The sequence below is a fragment of the Perca flavescens genome, chromosome 18 (assembly GCF_004354835.1).
Source record: "Perca flavescens isolate YP-PL-M2 chromosome 18, PFLA_1.0, whole genome shotgun sequence".
NCBI lineage: Eukaryota > Metazoa > Chordata > Actinopteri > Perciformes > Percidae > Perca > Perca flavescens.
The window spans coordinates 15,090,463-15,116,446 of NC_041348.1; the positions used below are offsets into that span (position 1 = coordinate 15,090,463).

Below are 25,984 nucleotides of genomic sequence, written 5' to 3' on the forward strand. Positions count from 1 at the left end.
TGAATGTCTGTCTGTTGGTCTGTGGAGCAGTCGGTTACATCAACCTCTTTTTGTTTACAACCACCGTTGTGACTACAGTTTTATGTCAGCAGGGGTCAGAAGTGCACTGCAGGAGGCAAATCCCTAGAACCTTGATTTTAATTTTGTAGGAGCAATGCAAATGCAAAATGACATGCAGTCAGAGTAGCAAAGAATATGACAGTATTAAGATTACTAATATGAAATTTTGTAAATAAATAATACAAATTGTAATACAAATTGAATTCCTTTAGCATCCTTTATTAGTGAATCCCTCTATAATTATTGTTATTATTATTATTAGTAGTAGTTGATATTGTTTTTGTTAAGAGCTGCACACAACAATACAAATAAAGACATTGTGTAATAGGTTAAAAGGGAAACCTTTTACAAAAACACCAGTGGTGGAAACAGACTATGGAAAGTACATTCACCCAAGTACTGTGCTTGAGTAAAATTATGAGATACTTTACTTGAGTATTTGGATTTCGTGCTACTTTATACTTAATTAAGAGGGAACTTACTCTGCTGCATTTAGAACTTACGTTTACTTTTGGCGATAATAATTTGTACTTTCATTGTAAGTTTTGTTTAAATTCAGGACATTTGCTTGTAATGGGGTTTTTATACACTGATGTAGCCTACTGCTACTTTTACTTAGGCTCTGAATACTTCCTTAATGTCTTCAGTTATATACAGTATGTTGTTGTGTCCAATATGTCCGGTGATTGAATTAAGCAAATTACAAAAGCGCGAGCCCATTGGCTCGCGCTCCAAGCTCCGCCTGAAAGAGCTGGCCCAGCTCGTGACAGCCAAGGAAACCCGAGTGAAAACACACTGACCTAACGGCCGCTGCTGCGCGTGCTGCAGTGTCTTGTTTCAGAAGATTATTTGGGAAGTTCACCTGGCTGTCGCTGATGGAGACCAGACAACAAGGTGAGTCGGTGTCGCTGCATGCTGAAGACAACTCTTTATATTTTTTTCAGACAGAACTTAAAAACCGCTGCTGTTGATCTGATAGTGAGGCTGCACTGACTGCACACGTCACTGTTTTGACGATGAAGCAGTGGAAAGCAAAGTAGCATATAAATCCAAAAATACGGAGAAAGTCAAAATTGTACAGCGACAATTTTGGAGCGATAATTTATAGCCCGACTCTGCATGTGCTCAAATTATAGCCGACTGCTTAAACTGGCATCTTGTTCAGTAGCCTACAATTTTTGTTTCTATGGGCCATTCATAAATTAGCTTTCTTGGCCAGCGCTTTCTGAAGACTTTTCTGAGGCCATAAGAGCTGGTTCAGGAAGCAAATATCCAGAAATGAAGCTTCAGGCATCCACAGCTACACAGTTGGTCAGTGTGCTGTACGTTTGTGTCACTGTTCATTCAAGACATCATGGAAACTCCAGATCACATTTAAGTCTTGTGGCTGGATACTGTTTCCTGTCTCAGAGGCTATCCGGTGGTCTAATGCACCGGTTTTCATCAGCAGTTATGTCAATTTTCTATTGATCACTGAAATCAATTTAATTGTCCTGTTATCCACACCTGCATCATCCCTTGCTTTAAACCATGCAAACCCTAAGCTACTGTATGTGGGAGGTGTTTACAGTAATAGGAGTGCCAAATATGTATGTCCTTTTGTCTCATCTGGCTTTAAGGAACCCTTTCATGTTGCTGAATGTTGTTCTACCATTTGTGGCATTGATAGTATAGGCCTACTAGGTGCTGTGTTGCTGCTGACAGTGATACACATTGATTCTAATGTGTACTCTTAAATAATTTTCGTTCAGAGTCATTCACACATGTAATCGTTTGGTACAGGTGGTAATGTAAGATTGTTTGGTTTATGCATATTGCTGTTTGATTCAGCCAAAGTTTTACTGAGGAATGGGAATTTTGAATGTGAAAACTGAGACGTGAACTAATCAAGTCAGGCAATGACTCCCACATCCGTGAAAGTAGAAAAGGTACTGTTTGTTTATGCAGGTAGTTAATTGCATTTCTTTTGCAGGTTTATATGTGTAGCCTACCTATGGCTAACTGGAAGTCAGCCGAGCTTTGTGTTCAGAGTTAGAGGCTGGAGCAGTGCAAATGGCTTTAAATTGTCAATGAAACTTGATTAACATGAAGGTTTTGCATTTATAATTCTGTCCTAAAACATCCCAAATGTTCATAATCCACATATGGTTTTTTTAAATGATATGGTATAAAAAAAATGGACTGAAAAAGGTTTATATACAGTAGTACAGTATTGTTGCTGTTTGGCCATACTGCAGGCAATTTAGCTTCAATTGATTTAGCAGCCATATGACTTTCTCTAGGCCTCTGATTTAGCATAGCCACATGACCATCGGACCAAACAGGAGTCTTGTGACTAAAGGTATTCCACCCCGGACAAGGGGGGAGAGAAACTGAGAAAAAAAGAGTAAAGAAGGGGTGTGTTGAAAAGTTTCAGATATTTTTCATTAACTTGATGAAATAGATCAGTCTGGCCTAATGAGTGCGATCAAAGTGATCACCTTCTTTGATCTGCTAAAATTATGCTTTATGATCAGAAGAGTTTCACTAACTGTGGCCCGTTGAAATAAGCCTTCATTAACTTAGGGAAGGACAGTTCTTTGGAAACAAAGCAGTGTAAGCTGATATGTCATATGATATGCCACTTCATGTTTAGGTTTTACACTGAAATCTGTGACCTCTTCTCCTTTTTTGAAAGAGTGGTTTATCAGCCTCAATGCAGTAGTTAAAGTTAAGTCATTGTTGGTGAAACAACACTGTCCTTTTCGGTCTTCTTCCACCTGTAGTGCTGGAGTAATGTGTAGTAATAATAATAATAATAATAATAATAATAATAATAATAATAATAATAATAATAATAATTAATAAATAAATGGAATTTGTATAGTGCTTTTCAAGAACTCAAAGTCGTTCGTAATGAGATTTCATCAGCAACCAGAGAACTTGGATCGCTCAATAACCTTGGTACTTCTTGCATAATTATTACAAACAATCTTGTTGTTATCACAGATTTAACAGATTTGCTCCACTGAATACTTTTTGAATAGCAAGAATCAGATATATCCTGTTTTAACAACTCCAAGAAGTTGAGATCTGTGCCACAAAGTGTCAAAATTCAGACTTCCTGTTCCTGTACAAATGCAGACTCCGATAAAGTGCATATACCAAAACAGACCTCAGTGTTATCAAGGTGTGTGTAACAAGGTTTTTTTTGTCTCCTGCTGCCTTGCTCTGCCGCAGAGTTGTACTCTGGTGTTCTGAGTGAAGCTGTGGTGGACTGGGGCAGCATGGGTCCTGGAGAGGAATGGGTTAATTCAGCCACACACAAGGGAGAGCAGGGTAAGACTCAACGCCCCCCACACCCAAAAAAAACAAACAAACCTGAATCCACACTGAATCACAGGGTGTTAATCTGCTGCTGCACACAGATCACGTCACAGGAAGTGATGTCTAAAGCATGTTTGTTTTGTCTGTGACGTCAGCTGTTAAACAGAAAGTGGCATCACGGACTGGGGTTTTGGAACAAGTGTGGCGTGTTTAGTTTTTTACATTCAGGTCAGTGCAACAGCAGTTTTCTTCCTTATGTGATTCAATGTTGATTTAACTGCTAGAAGTCAGGTGAGTGGGTGAGTGTGGTCTTCAAATATTACACATAAATATTTTAAATTTGAGTCACTAACATGAGGATGGTTAAAATAAGAATAACTGACCCTTCAGGAGTGACTTAATGCAGGGTCTAAGTTGGACTTACTCGGAAGCAGGGCTGCAGCAAGTATAATTGTATTATTGTTTAATCTGCCCATTTTCTCTATTAATAATTTTGTCTACAAAAATACAAAAAATTAAAGAAAATGTTCATTACAATTTCCCGAAGCCCAGGAGACCTATTCAAAACATAAGAGAAAAGAGAGAGACATAAGCATTTTAGCTTGACTCATCGATTATCAAAATAGATTGCTTCAGCTTTACTCTGAAAAACGTTCAGGGTTGGCCTTGACCAAAATACAGTCAATCTAAACAGATTGGTATTTGATGCCCCTTTAATAGCACATCCATTAACTGTTTAGGGATTTTAAATAATAATTTACATGTACGATGCAGTAGGTGTCTGAACATGCAAAAATTCAATCAGATGAATAACAGATATAAATGTGGCCAGTCTTCCATTGTGCAAAAATGTGCTGTAGGGCCCTACTGACATCCTCTATGCAATGTGTAGGTACTTCTCTTTAAAAAATGAAACTTCCTGGATTTTTTTTGTCAGTTAAGCTAAAACATCATTAAAAGAGGACTCATTACTTGCGAAATAAGATGAATCAAGCACTTCCTGTTTTGTCTAAGATACTGAAAGTGTATTCAACTGTAACTTTGCTCAGGTTTGAATCAGGACATGTTTTACCCTTCTGGCGAGGAATCGGTTAAAAGGAGCTCGCATGGTGACGACTTGGCTCCAGAGGCTCAAAATGGGGAAAACCTGACAGAATGGGGTAAAACTTCATCATCAGGGGACGATCAGTGGTGTCGGACATCAGCGTCGCACTCTGACAACTGGGCCATGTCCACCACTTGGGATATGCAACTGGACAGCACAGGTGAAGAGGGATGTAGACTAGAGCCCGTAGAATAGACCGATCCTTCATTTTGGTTAAACATTTACTTGTCAACATAACATGACCTCTGTAGGAACCTGTATCCACACAAGGGCTATAGCTGACACTGAGGCCAAGTCCTTTGAGTTTTATCTAGTAATTTTTAGCAGCCTAGAGAAATGAAATGCGTTTGTATATATGGGGATATTATACGCAGATTCAGGTAGTGTTAGACTCAATATTTTAAATTTTCACTACTTTTAGGTTAACCAATCAAAAGCTTTAGTATTTCCCCTCCAGAATTGTATTCATAGCAGTGTGTTTAAACTTACACAACATGTTGGGCCTAAATAAAAACAAAAATAAAAATACGCAACACATACAGTCAACTTAAAAAAATAAAAATTCACAAACCCAAATAATTTAAGCAAGAGACTTTATTTTTGCCGTCTGGTTAAAAAGGTGTGGTAGGTAATTCTGGCATATCCCTGTCCTAGAACATGATTAGCTACTACAGAAAGTGTGTGAGCATGTTTTGAAGTTAGATGGCAAATTCAGTGAAGAATAATAAACATACTTGTAAAATGTAAAATAAACAAAAGCACAAGATAATCATTTAGCAGCGTCTGGCAATGTTGCCTGTGTAACATGGCCTGAAAATGTATCCACCCCTCAGTTTAGTAGAGAGCTTAGGATCTGACCTTACTTTGTATCTAACTGATTTTATGCAGTGATCCGTGACTGGGATCATTAACTTGTTTCAGCATTCTTCACATTCCTGACAATTGGTAATGCTACGGCATAGTATAAATGGGACAATCTTTCAAAACCAACAGCTAATCTTTCTGTTATTTTTAATTTCACCGTAGATCTTTGAATTGTGTTTTTACTACTAAGTTACACGTTTGATAGAAAATAGCACTGCACCATTCATTGGTGTTGATAATATAAGTAGCAGCTTAGACACTGTGCCTTTTTGTTTCCATAGTGACAAACTGTGATACACGTGACTCTCACAAACCATTCTTATATTATGTTATATCTTTCACAACGTTGATAGAATCACACAGACACAGCCTGTTCTAAATTGTAATGGCAAAAATGCCTTTGGTCAAGTGCACTTATCTACAGTTTTAAATTTTCCTTTTAACTTTATTAAATGCTGCATTAGCTAAAAATGAACCTGCGTTAGCTAAAAATAACAATAAGGTCCAGCTGCGGCCTGTAGCCGCTCACGCCACGCCCAGTAGCCGCTCACGCAACACCCATGGCATTAGCGGAAAAGAAACCTGTGTTAGCTTAAAATAAACCAGCCTTAGCTAAAGAAACCAGTGTTAACAAAAGAAAATCAACCAACGTTCACTAAAAAATTAACAAGCTTTAGCTAAAAATAAACGAGTATTAGCTAAAAACAAATCTGCGTTACCTAAAAATAAACCAGCGTTGGCCACAGAAACCTGCGTTAGCTAAAAATAAACCTGTGTTAGCTAAAAGGAAACCTGCCTCACCTAAAAAAAAAAAAAAAAAAAAAAAAAAAAAAAAAAAAACATTTGCAACATGCTACTTTAATACCAGTATACTAAATTTTGCACTAATTTGTTCATAAAATCACTAGCAGTTTGGAAAAACCCTAATAGTGTGTGAACGTTACTTTAGAAAAAACAAATTTAAGTCGAGATGGTTATTGTGGATGTGTGAGTTTTTAGTTCTTAGCATGTCGTGTTTTATGTTCAATTAAATTAATGAAACAATTCATGTTTCATTGTAATTTCATTCCTACAATTAATTCTGATTGAATCTTACTGGCATTTTAAAGGTCTTCTCATGGCTACGTGAACATGAAAATAGACTCTTCGGAGTTATCCGTGCACTTTAACAGCTTCCATCTTAGCCACAGGGGGTTTAAAAAATCTGATTGTCCTGCTGCTGTGTGGTGTTTGCAGAATAGCTCCCTACTATAGAAAGACCTTGTATTAGTGTGTAGTTCTGCTACACTTGTGTGAAATGTGCATGTGTTTGCTGCATGTGGTGCTGACCCCTTTAGATTTCTAAAGTATTAAAGTAATTGTTAGCAGTTTACTTATACAATAGTAAGTACTTTAGTCAGTGGACAGCATCGCTAGTTTTTATCAGTCTTCACTAACCTTACGCTGTCCTCACCTGTCTTATAATGCTGCCACATCAAGAGAGAGGACACCTCACAGCAGGTACAGTTATCCTTTTCCATTCTGTCCAAACTGTGGGTTTTAGATACAGTTTTTTGCAAAACATTCACAGGTCCACTACAAACATAGTGACATAATTACCTACATGTATTTGCATTTATGGTGTTGTGTGGACACGGTCATCCTGCTGTTGCTTGATGCTGTGTGGTACCGGTCTGTCCTGATTTGCCTTCCACAAATATCCTGCAACAATACAAGGCTAACCAGATGGAGCAGTTATAATGTGAAAATCTCTCGCTCTTGAATATTGCAAGGTATAGAGAAATAAATCCCTATTCTGAAACTCCATATACTTCTGCTGCATCATTTATCCTGATGCCAGTCAGCTGACAGTATGAATCAGCTTCCTTGCTCTGCATGAAAGCAAATACTAATTCATAGAGATATTTGAATTTTCTATATCTTGATTGTGCATGAAGTGGTTTAGTTTAGTATCAGAATCTAAAGAGTGTGTGGGTAATTGTGTGTTTGAGTGTGGTTTCCAGAAGTAAGTATTAGTAACGTGCAATTAGTATAATAAGGTGATTTTGTGAGTGGCAGAAAGAGAGAATATTTTCTAAAGACTAAATCTGTGAAAGATGTTTGGGTATAATAATGTTTGAGTAGCTATATATATTTATGCCTATGTTTTTTTTTTTTCATTTTATTTGGAACAGCTGCCAAGGCAAAACATAATTTGTTTAATTTTGGTTTCACTAAAATCCAATATTGCAACGTTCAAGTCAGTCTGTCCGCAGAAACAGCATCTTGTTTGTTTGTGTGTAGCAGTCTGTAGTGTCCGTCAGCAAAATAATCCAGGAGTTAATCCAGATTAGAGTTTTACAGCCTGCCACCACGGATTACATAACTGTCAGACAGAGATGGAGACAGACAGACAGACAGACATGTTGACTCAGACTTTATAGAGGCTGTTAGACAGTTTGCAGCACACAGTCAAAACAGGCAAAAGGGCAGAAACATTTTAGAAATATCTTAAATTGATCGTAAACAAGAGAAACAAAACCAATAAGAACTGCATTACTTTCAATTCATACACATTTGTCCAAAGCAATTTACAAAAAGTCCACACTAGGGGTGTGCCATTTCATATCGTTGCATTATCATGATGTGAAAAAATTAGTATTGTGACTTTAGCAATATTCAGACTTGTGGACGTAATTGCCTGTTAATTTGGCATCTGTTTAGATGTGCACTTTGTTTTACTATTAATATTTTTATACAGAATCTAAATCTCACTTTGAATTACTGTTACAACTGAGTGATCATTTTCTTTTAGTTTTTACTTAATATATTTGAAGGCAAACTAAACATTTATGTTGACATATAAAACTATAACACTTTGTATGTTCTTGAAATTATTAAGAAAATATTGTTCCGTATTTTGTCATATCATCAAGAATATCATTATATATCATAAATATACCCTGAAAATAACGTCGCCCAACTCTGGCCATAGGGACAAGAACATGTCAAAACTCATAACGATGCGTTTGATTCCAGAAGCAGATGCAGATTTTTGCTATAACTGATGGGATCCAGAATATTTCAAAACAGCACCACATCAATGAATGTAGTACTTGAGAAGATTCGTTTATTTTTATTTTATTTTTTTGCTGTGCCTATTCTACATTTTCTGTTTTGTCTCCTTCATCTCTGTGTGTGTCTGTGTGTGTGTCTGTGTGTGTGTCTGTTTGTGTGTCTGTGTGTGTGTGTTTCAGGTTTCCTGGACTCTGAGCCATTGAGAGAGGCTGATGAAGATATGGCCTCAGAAGTCAACCTTAACAACTCCATCATGACTGAGGAGGAGAGAGAGGAGATTCAGCAAGAGTTAGCTAAAGTATGTTTACACATGCACATTCTCATGTGCATATTCAGAAACAACAAGAAGGGTTGAAAGTGGTGATATTGTTGATAGTCATAAGATAGTATGACAGTTAAGTAGCTTTTTTTGTGTATGTCCAGCTGGAGGAGGAGATCAGTACGTTGAAGCAGGTTTTGTCGTCCAAAGAGAAGCAGCACGCAGAACTCAAACAGAAGCTGGGCGCGACTTCTCTGTACGAGCTCAGGAACAACCTCAGTAGAGGCTGGCACGACATGCAGACCTCCACGGCGTAAGTTAATGTGTGTATGTGAGTGTGTGAGACAGCTGAAGGAGTTTGCAGGTTGAAGTGTTAGAGTGAAGGGGAGAAAGTGTGTGTTTGTGTACACAACACTCGGACAGCAATATTTGAATTGAATTGAATTGAAAAAACTTTATTAATCCCGATAGGGAAACTGGTTTGCCACCAACCATACAGCAATCGAACACAATACACAACTAAAAAACAAATAAACAAACAAATAATTCTGGACTAGTAGACCAATAGACCGTGATAAGGAGACAATAAATAAATAAATAAATAAATTATAAAAGACAAAAATAATATCCAATGGTTAACAGTGTAGGTTATAAAATCTAACCGCAGCGGGAACAAAAGACCTTCTCATGCGCTCACTAGAGCACCGAGGCATTACCAATTGCTCACTGAAAGAGCTTCGGAGTCCTTTGAACAGAGGGTGTAATGGATGCCCTTCAAAAAGCAGGACAATTTTTGCTGTCATAATAGATGCCTTTTAAAGGTCCCATGACATGGTGCTCTATGGATGCTTTTATATAGACCTTAGTGGTCCCCTAATACAGTATCTGAAGTCTCTTTCCCCGAAATTCAGCCTTGGTGCAGAATTACAGCTACTTATGACCTCATAAGGAGCAAGATTCCAGATCGGCCCATCTGAGCTTTCATTTTCTCAAAGGCAGAGCAGGATACCCAGGGCTCGGTTTACACCTATTACCATTTCTAGCCACTGGGGGACCATAGGCAGGCTGGGGAACGCATATTAATGTTAAAAAACCTCTTAAAATGAAATTTTCATTTCATGGGACCTTTTAGCAAGACATACACACACACACACACACACACACACACACACACACACACACACACACACACACACACACACACACACACACACACACACACACACAAAGTGCAGGTAGTTTTTTTTTTTTTTTAACAGTCAGTAAAACCATACTCCAAACGGAGTGTCTGTTATAAACCACAGATATCAGAAACCCAATTAAAAAGACCTAATCCTCTGCTCCTAGCTGCACAGCATATCTGTCTGTTATCTTTGTTGCGCTCGCTGGAACAGACATCATAAACCTGATTAAAAACACATCAAATGGCTACACAGTGCTAAAGGCTACCGTTGACCTCATGACACAATTAGCTGAACATGTCCCGATGATTTTTACTGTATTATCAGCAGTAAAAAAAAAAACTAAAAACATCTGTAATTATCCTCCAAATCTGGATAGGACTTGTTAGAAGAGTTGATTTTTATTTATTATTTTGCTTTCATGTGCAGATTACCAATTTCCTAATTTGACCATCCACTATGAGCTTTTACTCAGACACCAAGAGACAGAGAAGAGAAAGGGGATAGTCTCTAGAGGCCTCCCTTCTTATCCAGTTACACTTCAACCTGAAGATCACTTTACACACACAGTTGCCGTCCTCATCTATAATGAACCAGTGTGGCCAAAGGAGTGTATGATCCCAGAGAAACTGAGTGTGGATGTGTGGATGGGAGCAATCTACGATGCAAATGTAGACAAAAGTGTCGCTAAACAGTGGAAAAAAGGTTCAAAGGCTGTTGTGTATCTGTGTGTTTATGCGTTTGTGCTTGTCACCTTTATATGCATATGAATATATCTGTGTTTAACAATGTTGTTAGCTTAAGCATAAGTGTGAATTCAGTGCAGTATGTGTAGGAGACATATTTTGAATGGACCCCCTTTATGTCTCAGCTATAAGAAGACATCCGAGACGCTGTCCACAGCAGGACAGAAAACCTCAGCCGCCTTCAGCACACTGGGCAGCGCCATCACCAGGAAGTTCGGGGACATGAGGTACATAATGATGCCATATCGTCATTATTTAGGAAGAATTCTCTGTGTTAAAGAATGATGCAAATAGTGTGGACATAAGTCACCCACTGAATTTGGTTGATCTGTTGACAATTACACCCAGCTGGACACATTGTCCTCTGTGTCCACATGGCATGAGTCCCAGTGTCTTTCAAACATCAGTTGGAAATGTGTCTTTTGCCCGTCAAAAAGCTCCATCATCAACACATTTGCATATCTAAACATATCGTAACCCCAGCCTACCCATTACCACCGATAGAGTTACACCTTCATCTAATTCACAGACACATTTTTATTTGTGCTATCCATTCCCCCATCTCTCAGGGAGCAGAATTTTGACTCTTTGCTCTCTCCAGCTCAGGCGAAATTCAGATTATGTAAGCCCACATTAAGCTGCTTTCTGTGGGAGCTGAAGGGCCTGTGAGTGTGTGAGACAGCTGAAGGAGTTTGCAGGTTGAAGTGTTAGAGTGAAGGGGAGAAAGTGTGTGTTTGTGTACACAACACTCGGACAGCAATATTTGAATTGAATTGAATTGAAAAAACTTTATTAATCCCGATAGGGAAACTGGTTTGCCACCAACCATACAGCAATCGAACACAATACACAACTAAAAAACAAATAAACAAACAAATAATTCTGGACTAGTAGACCAATAGACCGTGATAAGGAGACAATAAATAAATAAATTATAAAAGACAAAAATAATATCCAATGGTTAACAGTGTAGGTTATAAAATCTAACCGCAGCGGGAACAAAAGACCTTCTCATGCGCTCACTAGAGGCCAGAGGCTCGGAAGTCTGTCCGCCTTGAAGTCACTTTCTGTTCTTGTTCTGTCTCTTTTCCTTTATGTCACTCTGTGCTGCTCTGTTTGAGACACTGAAAGTCAACACAACACAAGTGTGCGAGTCAGCCTGCATTGCTCTTTGTGAAATAAATAGAGCATTTGTGTGTATGATGACTAGAGACTGTGGGCCTGTGTGAATAAATGTATGTGCAAGGAAAGTTGTCAAAGGTCAGGGAACAAACAGGTCAACATACAGTATATGATGGTTCATGTAAGCAGAAAGAGTGTTGAATGTAACTCAAGACAGTTACTGTGTAATACCTAATAAATAAAACAAATTTGGATTTTAAAGCTTTAAAATAATCAAGACTGTAGAATTAAAAACCCCTAACATTGTGTGCATACATTTAAGTAACACTTGGAGACGGTTTCATTTGCAACTTTGATACCATTACTGTTCATAACAAAGCAGGAAAAATGTTTTAAAACTGCCATATTTCCTGTGGAGACTGTAATCTGTTGGCAGCGGCTCTACGGTAAAGACAAATGGGGTGTTGTTAATTTCACTGCAGTTTATTATGTATTTGGAATATGAAGTGCAGAAAGGAAACACTGCATTATCTTTTGGTTATTCCAGCCTGGCTGGTCTAGAGTTACTGTTCCCTCGGAGGTATGTCCCTGTGGTTTTTGGCTCATGGTGTGCATAGGTTTTGGTTTGTGTGCAATACACAGTAAGCATGTTTGTATTTAATTTTTTGCTGTGGATGTTTTGAAGTGTTCTTGCATGTCACTTGTCATATCAAATATTTAACCTTCTTCAAACTGATTTTCAAAGTAAAGCCTAATTTTCAATGGATACAGCATATCAAAAGTTGCATACATACTGCATATCAATCCAAATATTTGTAGTCTTTCTGTATTACAACACGTTAATTCTGTCGTGTGTGTGTGTGTGTGTGTGTGTGTGTGTGTGTGTGTGTGTGTGTGTGTGTGTGTGTGTGTGTGTGTGTGTGTGTGTGTGTGTGTGTGTGTGTGTGTGTGTGTGTGTGTGTGTGTGTGTGTGTGTGTGTGTGTGTGTGTGTGTGTGTGTGTGTGTGTGTGTGTGTGTGTGTGTGTGATCATTGACTCGATTTAAAGTTTCTTTTAAGTGCAAGTGTGGATAACCTTGGGTTTTTGTGCGTTTTGCGATGTTTAGCTTTAGTAGAACATTTTTATTTTGTTAGGACATCTGTGTACAAGTGAGATAAAGTATCATGTAGAACTAACTAGTTCCCCAGGTGTCCACGTCGGGTTACTTCCCCTAACTGATAAGAGATGACCGTTTTGTATTTATTATAGTGCCATTGTTTGTATTAATAACATAAATTTTCTAAAGTGAAAGAGTGTGACTGTGAAGTATACAAGGTCTGTCAATGTATCTTCAAAATGTTTTCCCATCTTCCTCCACGCTTCCGAAGGTCCAACTCTATAGGGTAAGAATTGCACAGCTGATTATGTCACATTAGCTGTTCCTCACTCCGAGACCTTAACTCAATAGATCTCAGTCAGGTCAGCCAATAGTACAGTCAGCTGAGTCTGGTTGAGTACATGAAGCTGTCATGCTGGACATACTCAGTCCATTGGTTGTCTCAGATCAGATTAGAATCACATCTAATTGATTTTGGTCTTTGATAAGCAAAAACAAATTGTGTAGGTGAATCATGTGAACAAGTTGTCATGAACTTTCCCAGTTGCAGGAAAGTGCTAAAACTTTAAGCCAATACAGGCTGAGACGGATGTAAGACCATGCAGTCATTGATTTTTTTTTTTTCAATTTGAAAGCAATTTGAAATTGTGTATTGTGTGTGTGTGTGTGTGTGTGTGTGTGTGTGTGTGTGTGTGTGTGTGTGTGTGTGTGTGTGTGTGTGTGTGTGTGTGTGTGTGTGTGTGTGTGTGTGTGTGTGTGTGTGTGTGTGTGTGTGTGTGTGTGTGTGTGTGTGTGTGTGTGTGTGTGTGTGTGTGTGTGTGTGTGTGTGTGTGTGTGTGTCCTGTGCTAATCCTTAACTCCTCTCTCACCATGCTCTCTGGGAAAGCTACTCTATCAGACACTCTATGAGCATGCCCACCATGAGGTAACCAAACTGTGCTTGCTTTTGTGTGTAAGGGAGAGTCAATTGTCAGTTTGTTCTTCTAATCTTTGTATTCCTTATATAGCCTTGTTTAAACACCTGGTACAATGCTAATTCACTGTCTTTTTTTATAGAAGCAAACTGTTTAACTTGTCCCTTACATTGACATTTATTTAGAAATAGTGATACTAAGAAACCTGAAGAAAAAAAGTTGAATACCAGAGATGTTTGTACATGGTATTTACACCTGCTTACACCCCATACTGCTGTTTTTAGTGCCTTTTACTACCTCTAAGCAAGTGTATGCCATTACAGTAAAAACAATTATATAGATAATCTATCATTGTAATACATAATTTTTAGCAGAAACGACATTAGTTAATTTACCCATAATATTGTTTCGGAAAATAGTTCAGCAAATTGTTTTGTGCAGTTAAAAAAGTAGAATGTCTGTCTTTCTTTTCTTTACAGAAATTCTCCCAGCTTCAAGTCTTTTGAGGAGAAAGTCGAGACTACAGTGTCCACCCTCAAGGTAAATAGTGTGCAGAATTAAGTAGTGATGTTAGGTTCTGTGCCGAGGCTTCGGAGTGTGTGTCGAGAAATTTGAAGCTTTCCGTGAAGCGTGTGTGTATATGTATGTGTGTATCTATCGATCGATCGATCGATGCTTGTAACGTTTTAGACAAATTACGTCATTGATGACATCTGAAGCCTCGCTGCCCGTCCTTACCACGTGACAGGTTTATGAAGTGGTTGGAATCTACATGGTCTTATTATACATCTATGATCTACACGTGCACATTCACGGCCCTCAGCCCAGTTAACCATTGCCAGTTTTAAAATAGCCTACTAAAATTGCCCCTCCTGCTATTATATTATGACCAATAGGATTGATTTAGACTCTCAAGGAGATCCATTTATTATAGTTATGTTAATTACATTATACCACCAGAAAATACACACTATGTTGATATAAATGGATTACATGGAAATTGATTTTTTTCTTCGTTATTTCTAAGTCTTTACTCGTGCAATATTCAGTCCAAAACCGTCTCTGATACGGTGTATTGATCATCTGTAATAAAACTGCCTGTTTAACACTCTTTGACCAATAGCTTTTGCTAACCACTTTGTTTCACGAGGCTTCATCTCGCCATCACTAGAATAAAGTGATGATAGACTAAAAACACAATTTTGCTTCTAAATAGTATCACTTATTGTAAGGCATTAGACATGTCATATAGAGTGTATTTTGAAAGCATGAATTTCATATTTCTAAACTACCTAGAATCAAAAAAACACTCATATTTAATATACTGCAACTGAATGTCATCTAACTGACTATTTGTTCGTCCTGGGGCCTCATTTATAAAACTGTGCGGCGAATTTGCGTCAGAAGTGGCGTACCGACGAAACATAGGATGTGGGTACGCACAGAATTTTTCGGATGCATAAAACCATGCGCACGCACGTCCTACGCCGGATTCCCTTTTATAAATCACATTCGACTCTAAATGTGGCGCGGCTTCGTGTCAAGCCCATAATTGCCCTCAAATAGTCAGTTAAACGCCCCAAATTAATATTCATCCGTACTCACATCATGCACACAGAGGAAAACACAGGAAAGGACTTTCACTCCATGTGAAGTTGTAGTTCTTGATAGAGAGGTGGAAAAGAGGAAAATATGTTTGGCGGGCACAGTGTGGGCATTACTAATGCCAAAAAAAAAGCTGTAGAGTGAGAATATGTTGCAGACGCAGTTAATGCCGCAGCCTCACAGGTCGGACGATGGCCAAATTAAAAAGAAATGGTCCGATATTAAAGTTGATGCAAAAAACGTCTAGCACTACACAGAGAAAGTGTTTCTGCCACAGGATGCCGGAGCTGACCCCTCTTGAAGTGGAACAGGTGTCAGCACGACACCGGCAACAGCGTGGTTTCTCTGAGTGCTCCTCTCTGTAACGCTGGGCCCAAAACAGCACAGAGAGCCAACAAGACGGCTCGGGGCAGTCGGAACCGGCTCTTAGGCCACTCGTCCTCGTTTGCCAGCAAGTCTTCTTGCTGTCGGTCTCCATTCTTCGTGGCATTGATTCAACAAGGATTCAACAAGGTGCTGGAAGCATTCTTTAGAAATATTGGCCCATATTGATAGGATAGCATCTTGCAGTTGATGGAGATTTGTGGGATGCACATCCAGGGCACGAATCTCCTACATCCCAAAGATGTTCTATTGGGTTGAGATCTGGTGACTGTGGGGGCCATTTTAGTACAGTGAACTCATTGTCATGTTCAAGAAACCAATTTGAAAGGATTCGAGCTTTGTGACATGATGCATTATCCTGCTGGAAGTAGCCATCAGAGGTAATGGTACATGGTGGTCATAAAAGGATGGTCATGGTCAGAAACAATGCTCAGGTAGGCTGTGGCATTTAAACGATGCCCAATTGGTACTAAGGGGCCTAAAGTGTGCCAAGAAAACATCCCCCACACCATTACACCACCACCACCACCAGCCCAGTGGTAACAAGGCATAATGGATCCATGTTCTCATTCTGTTTACGCCAAATTCTGACTCTACCATCTGAATGTCTCAACAGAAATCTAGACTCTTCAGACCAGGCAACATTTTACAATCTTCACCTGTCCAATTTTGGTGAGCTTGTACAAATTGTAGCCTCATTTTCCTATTTTTAGTGGAGATGAGTGGTACCCGCTGCTGGTGTAGCCCATCCACCTCAAAGTTGTTTGTGTTGTGGCTTCACAAATGCTTTGCTGCATACCTCGGTTGTAACGAGTGGTTATTTGAGTCAAAGTTGATCTTCTATCAGCTGGAATCAGTCGGCCCATTCTCCTCTGACCTCTAGCATCAACAAGGCATTTTTGCCCACGGGACTGCCGCATACGGGATGTTTTTCCTTTTTCAGACTATTCTTTGTAAACCCTAGAAATGGTTGCAGGTGAAAATCCCAGTAACTGAGCAGATTGTGAAATACTCAAACCAGCCCGTCTGGCACCAACAACCATGACACGCTCAAAGTTTCTTAGATCACCTTTTGTTCCCATTCCGTTCCATTCTTTAAGTTTGGATCAAACAGGTGTTTGTATAGGACATTAATTGTAAGAATGGCTTTGTGATTTCTTCATATCCTCAAAGGGAATATTTTGATTTGTTTTACCCAATGGTCTCCGATTCACAGTTTCACGTTTCATCCGTCTGCCGTCGGTGTCACCGTTTCTCATTTCACCCGTTTCTGTGTGTACGCCTGGGTCAGAGTGTCTGTGGAGGACTGCACATTTTTCCCGTCAAGTTTGTTTTTTATAAATCCAAATTTGTGTGTAGAGAGCAGCGTACGTCTTCTTTTGTGCATACGCCATGTTTATAATGAGGCCCCTGGTGACAGAAATGTTGACAGTCCCACTAATCAGTAACATGTCAACCATGCTTTATGATCTAAAGTAGTACGCTGTGAAAGCCACATAGAGAACCACCTCTGAATGTTATAAAATGTCAGTGAAGCAGAGACAACTGAACACTATAATCTGGGTGTAATTGGCAGTTGACACTCTTGACTCTTGCAGTTGGTTATTTATAATCACACTGATCCTGTCTTAGCAGTGGCAGACTTCCATCTTTTGTCTGTACTTTGCAATAGCCCCTGTAAATACCACCATCTGATTTATTTAAATTGCTGCAGACTTCTCTCCTGTTTGGCAACTTTTAAGTTTTAATGCAGTGGGCAGTGGTGGCCTAAAGGTTAGAGAAGCGAGCTTGTGACCGGGAGGTCGTCGGTTCAATCCCCCGACCGACAGGATCAAATCTGGGTGGGGAAAGTGAAAGAGCAGCGCTTGTCCCTCCCTCATTACCACCACTGAGGTGCCCTTGAGCAAGGCCCTTAACCCCAACCGCTCCAGTGGAGCCAGCAGATCAGGCTGTGGTTGTTCTGGGCAGCTTCCAGGTATGAATATAATGAATAATCCTCTATAGAAAACCAAACACTTCTAAAGTTCATATAAAAATCAAAAACACTGGCTAAGCTCAAAGATAGGACTTTAGAGGACAACGTTTCAACAAAAGCTGTTTAAATATCTTTCCTTTACATCCTTTACAAGTTTACATTTGAGCTTAAAATGAAACATCACTCTTCATCCTCTTTTGTACTCATAGTGGAAGTCGTTGTAAAAGTCTGCCACCCTGAGCCTATTCTGCAGCACAACAGCAGTGCTGTGGCTATGTGAAGAGGGAGAAAGGAACTATTCAGTGATGACAGCACATTTTATGTTGATACAATTTCTCTGCATTTTCCATAGACAAAGGTTGGGGGTACAGGGACCGCAGGCAGCTTTGAGGAAGTCCTCTCCTCTGCAGCAAATGCCAGCTCTCAGGACATGCCCACTATCAACTTGGCGGACAGCTCTGAGAGGCCTGCCTGAAATTTTACAGAATACCTTTATTTGATCACACGTGTTAAGATGCTTTTGTAAACCATGTTTGTGATTAAATCTCCTAACACTTGCATGGAATTTCCTGCAAACCCTAAATGCCTAGACTTAATCAAAAAGTTACGCAATTTCTTGTTTGGCCCAAATTTACTCAAAATATTTTAAAGCAGCAGTTGTCTACCTTTTTATTTTGAAAGATCAAGACAGCTGGCGTCAAAAGCACACCTAACTGGTAGAGGGCTGATAAACACAGTGAGCCTCTCAGATTGTTGTTATTGTTGTTGTTGTTATTTATTATTATTATTATTATTATTATTAATAAACTGGGTTTAAAGGAAGAATCTGTCGACAACCTAGATCGTTTTATGAATGTTACCAAGAGATCAGAGCATGTTGGTCTTTTTGTTGGAGTTTTTCTTCAGTGTCGTGGATTTAACCAATGAGACGACAAATGTCACCTGCCTCTGGTGACCTCCACACCATGTTAAACCACAGTGATCGATCACATGGGGTTGAAGCGGAGACGCAGCTAAGCCTTAGTTAAAAAAATGAGAATGCACAGATTCCAGACAAAAGCGAAAACCCTGTATTTCTGCTGTCATTTAAGTTGAGCGCCTCGTGGTTTGGCTCACGTAGTCACCCTCTCAACACGAGTGGAAAAACTGTCGAATCACAGCTGGAATTCCTCAGACACAAAATAAAAGGTTATTGATGCCTTCTTTTGTTGTGTAAATTCGACATAAGCCATGTTGGTACATTATCACAACTCTACATTACTAGAACTTTCATACCAAAAACTACATTTTTAGGTTATTATTAGAAATAGGTGTTTGGTATAAAAATACACATGTTACATTTTACTAAAACATGTAAAGAAAATGTACATAGAACCCATGTTGATGTGATTAACCCAGAAGTCCTGGGGGAAAAGATTATTTGTAGACTTAGTATAAATGGTTTTACACTAAGACAGAAGATCTTAAGATTTTGTTATAGCACCTAAAACAATCTTTTGTGGGCTTTACTTTGCAAATGCAGCCACTCATGATACTTTTTGAAAACCACAGCTGACTGTTGTACACATTTTGTGCTGCTGACAGTTTGGGTCGGGCCTTATTTGAATGCTGGATTAGATTTATGGCACGGATATTTAGTTTGTGCAGTCACACTAAAGGACTAACTAGTCTATAAGAAGAAATGAAACCCTGTATTTGCCACATGCGCAAAATCTGATAAATGACTTGCTGGAAATGACAAAAACAATTGTGTGCACTGTTGTCTGCAAACATCTTGACTCCAGCAGTTTAAACTGGGGATATTTATTTTTGAAAGTTTCAATGTTTTTAACCTTGTGTGAACTGCTATGCCTCAGATACGTGCTGGATCAGCACAGGTTAATGTTACACTAAAATGGTCAAGATAGTGTAAAAGCTGAACTTTTTTCTGAGGCCTATGTAACTGACGCACAGTATAACATTAATACAACATCATACTGCTGCTTGCGTTGGCTTCACAAACGATGTGATTTCTTTCTTTTTTAAACTCTCCTGGTGCAGAACTAACCTGTTAATGCTGAAAGACACTTTTTACTGCTTATGTTATGAAAAGGTTGGTGCCACAAAACATAAAAAAAAATCTCATTTAATTTTTGTGTAAAATCCCTTTATTTCTTTTAATCTTTTCAAGTACGGCCTCTATGGCCACCGTATATCTTTGCCATCAATGTGACCTTCTGTTTTCAATATATGATGTGTTTTGTGGTTCTCCTATTGTCTTTCATGTGTTTTTAAGATTTCTTTTCTTGGCTGTGGTTTCAGAAGACGCCCCAGATCATTTAATGTGTTACGCAGTCTGTCCATGAAATGTATTTTAATAAAATTCATGTCAACATTCAAGTACTGAAAGATCTTGCGTAGCAAGAAAATGTTGTCAGGTCTGATCTTTTACCAAATAACTGAGGTCATGCATGTTATATCATTGGAAAATTAATTACAGTACATGTTTTAGATTTTTACAATGTGTTGGGTTGAAATCAAACTGAACTCAGCAGTTAAGACTTTAACAAAGGTTTCTACTAAAACTCAAAAACATAACCCCCAAGCTGTGACATTCAAATAAAATAATTGTAATGTTTAACATATTCATACAATTAATTACACACCATTACAAAGAGCTGTTTTTATGGCTGATGTGAGGTGACAACATTTTTACAATAAACACTGTGAACTGTGACTGAACCTGTGCAACTGAAGTTCTATGCATCATACTGACTCAAATAACCTCCACATCTGACCACTGTTTTCTCATCCATCAGCAACACTGACTGCCTGCGTATGCTGTTGTTACTAACATTCTGCTGTATAGTTAGACTGCATCAGAAAATGCATTTACACTTTTTTGCTGATGGTTAAACACCATTGTTACACACACAACCCTATTATGTAATATCTGCCAGATTATTTATTTATAATGACATGTCAAAATGTAATCAAATGTATTTGTCAATAGATTGAAAACATACAATAAAGCCTGGTAAAGGAAATACAATGTGGGCCTAGTTTAATGATTTCTCTCTACATTAGCAGTTCAAATAAACAGTTTATAAAGTAACTAACCATAAGAGAGGTCACATTTGCAACTAATGTGATAATGTAACATGATCTGGGAATTTATATAGGGTTTAATACTTTTTAGGACATTTCATTGCATTTTGACATTATCTGGCAGTATTTGCATAAGTAGTCGTCAGAATGTATTTATTATAGATAGTGGTACTGTACTTTCCAGGACAGTATGGATTCTCCTTTAATGGGCCAAAACAGCTGCATGCACATAGAAGATATCCATGTGCCATCGTTCACAGTTGTACTGCAGCAAATGGCTCAGAAATGAGGGGAGATGCAGAAGATGGTTTTCCACAGGGTTGTTTTCCTGTGTTGGGTTTGTGCATCCTCATACACACATATTGTGTTACAGTCTCTCCACTAAGGCGGCGTGTGTGTGTGTTACAGTCAAGTCTTACGTGGCTGGGAAGGTGACGCACCAGTCGTCTGCGAGTTGCCTGAATTTTTTGTTTCATCCGTTTTAGTCAATTTACAACCTCTCTCTTCATTTAGAGAGCTGAGCAGCCGGAGCACGTCTGGGTGGTGGAAACGACCTGAGAGATGAGAAACAACACAAGTAAAGGAAACTTACGTCAAAATGAGTTAAACATACATTTTTCATTTGTTGTTGTTTTTTAAGTTGACAAACATACAATTTATAACAGCTCTGCACAACACGTCAACATGAAAACCATTCAATCAAACCACATTGTTTGCAAACAGTAATCTATGGTTAAAGGGCTTTTCGTTTTGAATGCGAACCACCACTATGGATTATTGACTGTTTTATAAATCAAACAACTGATTCAAATATATAACAATAAGAAAATGCTTAGTTGCACATGTATACATTGAATAAATAACAAAGAAAAGAAAAGAAGCTCCGTGCCACAATGTGAGCAACTTAAATGATGAGTTCTAGTGAAGAAGAGAGAAACAGATGTGAAATGAAGAAGAAGACGTACCGTTGGTGGAGTCAAAGAACTCCTGCAGTCTTCCCGGCGTTCCCTCTAGCTCCTCATACTCGTGAGCCTGCAGGATCATCTCCAGGAGGTCGAACTCTTTCACCAACCTGGCCTCCGGGCTGCTCTGGGTTTCATATTCCTGCAGATAAAACAAATGTGTTTCCACAAAGACATTCTGGTATACATATTATTACCAGGGACATGACAGCCTGCTATTAGATACATTCAAGTATCCTTCATAAGTAGGGTTGGGCATCGTTTGGGTTATAACAATTCTGATTCCAATTCTTCTTTTCGATTCTGGTTCTTATCGATTCTTGATTCCGATTCTTTGAGGGGTGGAGTTGAAACAGGTCACATCTTATTTGCCAAATAAGAGGACAGTTGAATTTTTATTCAGTGGTGGTTTGCAGTTATACAGGGCTTTTTCAACATAAAATAAAGCCACACTAGAGCGCCGCTTGCTGTGCTCCAAGGCTGCAACGCAACAAGTGCCTGGCAGCTACGGAAACCAAAACTTACGCGTGTTAAATTTGGAACCCATGATCAGATTTGAAACCAAATCCTCCAAACGATTCCAATAAAGAAACGATTCCACTGGAATCGTAATTTTTGAAACAATTCCAAGTAGGAATCTGTTGTCGGTGCCCAATCCTATTCATAAGCTACAAACAGACCTGAGGCGTACCTCCCAGAGTCCATAAATCTCCTTTTTGAGTCCCTCCGGCAGTAGAGCTGATAGATGGTTCATCGCCTCCTGAGAGCGTGGCGATGAAGAGAAATTATTTATATATTACAGTATATTGTATAAACCACCATCATTTACTTAGAGAAAACAGAGTCTATTGTGTTTAGATGTAACTGGTCACTTGCCTCTTCTCGCCTGTGTTTCTCTGCTTTACTGATGTTGTCTGATGGAGCAATATCTCCCACAATGCACTCTGCCATGTCGTGAACCAGAGCAAGCTTTATACATCTAAAGACAGTGAGGAAAACCATGTAGGAGTGTGATAAAGTTAGTATTTCAGTACTTTGTTAACCATTTGGCAACGTAAGAAAGCTTTTTTGCACACCTCTTTTGTCGGGCAGGTGCGTAGGATATGATCAAAAGTAGCAGATCAAAAGCTTAGAGAAAGTCATGCACACTGACCATAACGCAAGCAATAATTTATTTAGAAAAATACAACGTTTCGGTCTCAGACCTTCATCACTTAAATTCAAACAAAATATTGCAACAAAATATTTGGACTATGCTGCATAAGCAACATGAAAGTGATGTATGTGATGAATACGTATGCTTTTTGGATGCCATTAAATATATACTAATATAGATTAGTTTGGGAGAAGGCTGAAATTAAAAGAACAGCGGATAAGTTGCTGTGTGTCAGTAGATATTTCTCTTTTTAATCTTGGAAAGTTTCTTCCAGGTGTGGGTGCAAGCTGTGTGAGTGAGGTACCTGTCCTTGTCCACTGTGGGGTCTGTGATGGTCAGAGACATCATGGCCATGCGGTACATGTGGTCTGATACACTCTCTGGTTTCTTCACGTTCCTGTACACCCAGCCCGTCCGTGGGACCCTCTCCAGGTAACACCAACCACAAGGCACAATTCAATCAGTGGCACAGAAGAGGGAGAGGAAAAACCTCAAATATATGCCTCGTGACTTTTTTCACCAGCTTAGTGAGAGAGTTTGTGTTTGCTGATACTGAACTTCACTGCACAAAAAATATTGACATTTTTTGTTTGACTGCACGTTTTATAATGAAATACATTTTTAACCAAACAGTCACTGTAGCTTTGGGAAGTGAATATTTCCTTGTTTCCTTAGTCTTTTATGACAGTAAACTGAATTTCTTTAGGTTCTGCACTGTTGGTCAGATAAACATGCAATTCGTTACTATGTGTGAAACCACTGACAATGATTTAATTTCTTTGACCATATAAGGACACAAATAAGAATATTTGTATTCCCTAGGTATTCCTAATCTTACTCCTTTAAGTTACAGGGGTCAGTTTTCACCTGTTTTGACGCTGCAATAACAAGGTGCTGTTTTTTTCTTTCTTGTTCTCGGTAATAAGATGGTTGTTGTTGTGTGTGTGTGTGTGTGTGTGTGTGTGTGTGTGTGTGTGTGTGTGTGTGTGTGTGTGTGTGTGTGTGTGTGTGTGTGAAAAGCAATGCCTCACTGTATCAACACCAGCTACAGATTGCGCCTTAATACTCTTCAGATAATGTGTTGTTCTTTTTTTGGCCTGGGACCAAATCAGCAGAAAAAAACAGCCGTAGTTTGGGGAGAAGTCTTACTTTGAGCTGTCCGATAAGTTTCATGAATTGCAGCATATTGCTCATGCCGACTGCTGTCTCAATGGTGGCCGCCATTACTGTCCTCTGACCCGGATGCAGAAAGACGGTGTTTTGCTGAGGTAGTTGCCCAACGCAGCCGCTAGATGGAAGCATAAACAACACAGCGAGCCGAAGTGAAAAGACATTACCGTAGAGTAGACTGCATAGAGACATAATATAGATCTATATTATGTCTATGGTAGACTGTACAGTACTAAAACCTCTGCCTGGTTAGTGCTTTTTTTTATTTCCAGCGTTTTAATGTTTGCATCAAATGGAGAAAATCATTGTCCTTGCTTTGAACCTCGATGCACTGAACACGACATTTTAAATGTGTTACTTAGAAACTGTAGATGGCAGTAAAGGCAAAAAAAATAAATAAAAGTGACGATGAAAATGGCACGAAGAAGAGGTTTTACCGGAAGTATGAGAAGCGGGAGATTGGAAGACGTAAACAAACTTTTTGTCTGCGTGAAGTTGAGCTTTTCACTGAACATTTGCCAAAATGTTGAAGAAGGCGACCAAATTGAAATCTATAATTAAAACGAAAACAAAGAGTAACGTAAATGTGAGGCCGACGTCAGAGGCAATGGTAAGTAACGTTAGACATTAATTGTATATTTAGTCCTGAAGTGACGAGCTAACGTTCCTAATGTTCTGGCTTTTCGCTTTGTTTTTGGCTAACGCTAACTAGCTAGCATAACTGACATATGAGCTGATTATATAAATAAAAGAGCTAATTGCTTACCATTTCCTCAGATCGAACTCCTAACGCTGGTGTTTTTAAGCAGCCTGGCTGAGGAGGCGAAGGCTAAAGCTTTTGAAGAGAAATCTGCAACGATCCGAGCTCAACATCTCAGAGCAGTCTCCAAGGTTAGTTCAAAGGGATTGTGCTGTGCTAAGTTGCGTATGTGTCTTACTTGTATTAACCGTTTTCTCAGATGCAATTCAACACTAAACTGCTCTGTTGTCTCAAATGGCCACGCATAAACACACGTAAATTAAAAAAAAAAAAAAAAAAAAAAAAACAGACTGCAAACTGCACCTTATTTAGGCTATGGCAGGTTTGAATAAACTCTGGTTAGAGCTGCAACAATATATATCGATTGATTAACCTGATTAATTGTTTGGTTTATAAAATGTCAAATAATAATGAAAGGTGTATGAGACAAAGATGTGCTGTTGATGTAAAACTGGGGAAGCGTATTTTATAGAGTTTGTTTCAGTCCACAAGATTTTCTGATGGCTCGGTTTGTAATGTGAAATCTAACCAATATACGAAGCTGGGATCTTGAATCAGTATGTTTATTGTCATGGTCTACATAAAAGACAATTAAGAAATGTCTAATTTTCTGTAAATGGCCAACATCTTAATGACTATAAATTGACACCAGTAGCAGCCCACATACTATTGTTCTATTACAAATGAAGTCTAGTGTTTTTAGTTTAGTTGAGTTTAGTTTTGGGGCGGCTTTAGCATAGTGTGTGTGAACTGGTAGCTGGAGAGGAGCCAGTTAACATCCCTCCACTGTGTGTGTTTGTGTAAAATAACAATTGAGTGAAATAATGAAATAAACTTCTTCTTAACCTACAGTAGGTTTATCAATCACCTTTCAGTCAGAGATGTTCTGAGATATTCTTTAATTAGTTTTAGATTATCAAAGATCCTTTGTTGCCAATATCCTTTTTAGGTAAATGTAGATACAAACTATCAAAATCTCTATTAAAGGCTGCAGAAATTGGCAGCTTTCTTAGACCTGAGTCTGAATAAATGTTTGTTTAGAGGCAGGTGCACCAGAAAGGTTAACCAAATAAGCTGTAAAACTGCTAAAAACACATAGAAGGTGCTGGAGTCAATTGAATCAATAAACAGCATGTTGTCTGGTTAGGACTGGGTATCGGTATTCGATACCTTTT

At 38.8% G+C, this 25,984-nt stretch overlaps 2 protein-coding genes across 2 annotated transcripts; one reads left to right on the plus strand and one right to left on the minus strand.

The window, feature by feature from the left end:
• Positions 1-817: 817 nt before the first annotated feature.
• Positions 818-20,390, plus strand: tpd52l1 (tpd52 like 1). Its single transcript, XM_028604829.1, has 6 exons — positions 818-954; positions 8,572-8,690; positions 8,816-8,964; positions 10,704-10,805; positions 14,190-14,250; positions 18,027-20,390. The coding sequence occupies exons 1-6, from the start codon at positions 936-938 to the stop codon at positions 18,147-18,149; spliced, it is 573 nt and encodes a 190-aa protein (XP_028460630.1). The 5' UTR covers positions 818-935; the 3' UTR covers positions 18,150-20,390.
• Positions 20,011-24,957, minus strand: hddc2 (HD domain containing 2). Its single transcript, XM_028604828.1, has 7 exons — positions 24,816-24,957; positions 24,029-24,167; positions 23,184-23,305; positions 22,600-22,702; positions 22,415-22,483; positions 21,727-21,865; positions 20,011-21,315 (listed from the first exon to the last, which is right to left on the minus strand). The coding sequence occupies exons 2-7, from the start codon at positions 24,101-24,103 to the stop codon at positions 21,170-21,172; spliced, it is 654 nt and encodes a 217-aa protein (XP_028460629.1). The 5' UTR covers positions 24,104-24,167; positions 24,816-24,957; the 3' UTR covers positions 20,011-21,169.
• Between the last annotated feature and the right edge of the window lie 1,027 nt (positions 24,958-25,984).

Excerpts from the sequence above, each read along its gene's own strand:
- tpd52l1 (XM_028604829.1), top strand. Across the intron at positions 8,965-10,703 it reads GACATGCAGACCTCCACGGC|CTATAAGAAGACATCCGAGA; the intron begins GTAAGTTAATGT and ends TTTATGTCTCAG. Across the intron at positions 10,806-14,189 it reads AGGAAGTTCGGGGACATGAG|AAATTCTCCCAGCTTCAAGT; the intron begins GTACATAATGAT and ends TTTTCTTTACAG.
- hddc2 (XM_028604828.1), bottom strand. The coding sequence starts at position 24,103 with ATGGCGGCCACCATTGAGACAGCAGTCGGCATGAGCAATATGCTGCAA. Across the intron at positions 23,306-24,028 it reads AACTTATCGGACAGCTCAAA|AGGGTCCCACGGACGGGCTG; the intron begins GTAAGACTTCTC and ends TGTTACCTGGAG. Across the intron at positions 21,316-21,726 it reads GTTCTTTGACTCCACCAACG|GTCGTTTCCACCACCCAGAC; the intron begins GTACGTCTTCTT and ends CTCATCTCTCAG.